This window comes from Sphaeroforma arctica (assembly GCF_001186125.1).
Source record: "Sphaeroforma arctica JP610 unplaced genomic scaffold supercont1.1261, whole genome shotgun sequence".
In the NCBI taxonomy this organism is placed as follows: Eukaryota; class Ichthyosporea; order Ichthyophonida; genus Sphaeroforma; species Sphaeroforma arctica.
This window is the reverse complement of record NW_014039297.1, coordinates 17,132-18,286: the sequence shown is the minus strand read 5'-3', so window position 1 is coordinate 18,286 and position 1,155 is coordinate 17,132. Positions and strand designations below refer to the sequence as shown.

Here is a 1,155-nt window from a genome sequence, read left to right as displayed (position 1 = left end):
GGTATTGATCTCGACAACACCGATCAAGTTTTTGATAAGACATATCTTAGAAATATTGAGGCATATGTGCGCAGCAAAGGCCTGCGTATCTCCTACAAGAACGATCAGAATAGGTACACTGATGATAGTAAATACGATTCAGATATATTCAGCCCTGATAAAGAAACAGATAATCTAGTGGTGGAAACAACCAAAAGTACAAAATGTCCTGATAAAGAGCTGGCAAAGATGTTTAAACGAGTCTACTGTATGTACTATAAACAGGACCCACCAACGTGTGAAACGAACGAGTCTAATATCAGGTATTTTTATATAAACGAAGACACTAATTGGACTGAGGGTATAGCGCCATAGTATAGTTTATTTGGATGCTTGCTAATGTGTACATTATCTACAATGATTACTCCATGTCGTCGTCCTCTGGATCCTCTACATCTTCGTCATCGCTATCCGACATTGTCTCATCGGAAAATACACCAAGGGCTTCAGCTGCTAGACTCGAAGGACTTTTCTTCACTAGTATCTCGATACTAGTCACGGCAATCTTAAAGTTACCGTACATACGCACATCAGCAGGGTTGGTAGGGTCATAGTCACGCGGCACAACCCATTGCAACCCCTTGACATCAATAGCGACTCTCACACGTCTCCCTTTAACTTGGTCAAGGGACACAAATGGTACTTCCACGCCATTGGAGATGAGCTTGGTAGAACCGTATGGGCTGCCGTCAAAGTCTACAAAGGCCGAGAACTCACCCTTGCTGTTGGTCAGTTGGGGTAAATGTGCAGGCTGTCCTCGCAGCTGAGATGTTAACAGGGCAGCGATAATGTTGGAGTAGTGACGCATAGACACCTGTGTTCCTACTGGAAGAGATAGCTGTAGACGGCTCTTAAAACCCACCTCGGGTAATACGGTGCCAGTGAATTCCAGGCAGCGACAGTTGTCTACTTCGTTCTTAGCCTTGCGTAGGTAGGCCGTGATGACCTGGAGACCTGCCTTGTTCTTGGACTGGGTGCAGTCCATCACCGCAATATGGCCAAGCGTGTCCTTATCAATACCAATGTCCTCGACCTCGGCGTTGGATACATAGCTGGCAAGCATCTCTTTGGTCATGGTAAAGTCGTCTACGGGTAAGGCAACAAATGTCTTCTTCA

The 1,155-nt window shown here is 45.5% G+C and overlaps 1 protein-coding gene across 1 annotated transcript; it reads right to left on the bottom strand.

Moving 5' to 3' along the window:
* Positions 1 to 404: 404 nt before the first annotated feature.
* Positions 405 to 1,114, bottom strand: SARC_10470 (hypothetical protein; the record flags this gene model as incomplete). Its single annotated transcript, XM_014295493.1, has 1 exon — positions 405 to 1,114. A coding segment is annotated over one exon (710 nt), but the record flags the coding sequence as incomplete, so codon positions are not given.
* Between the last annotated feature and the right edge of the window lie 41 nt (positions 1,115 to 1,155).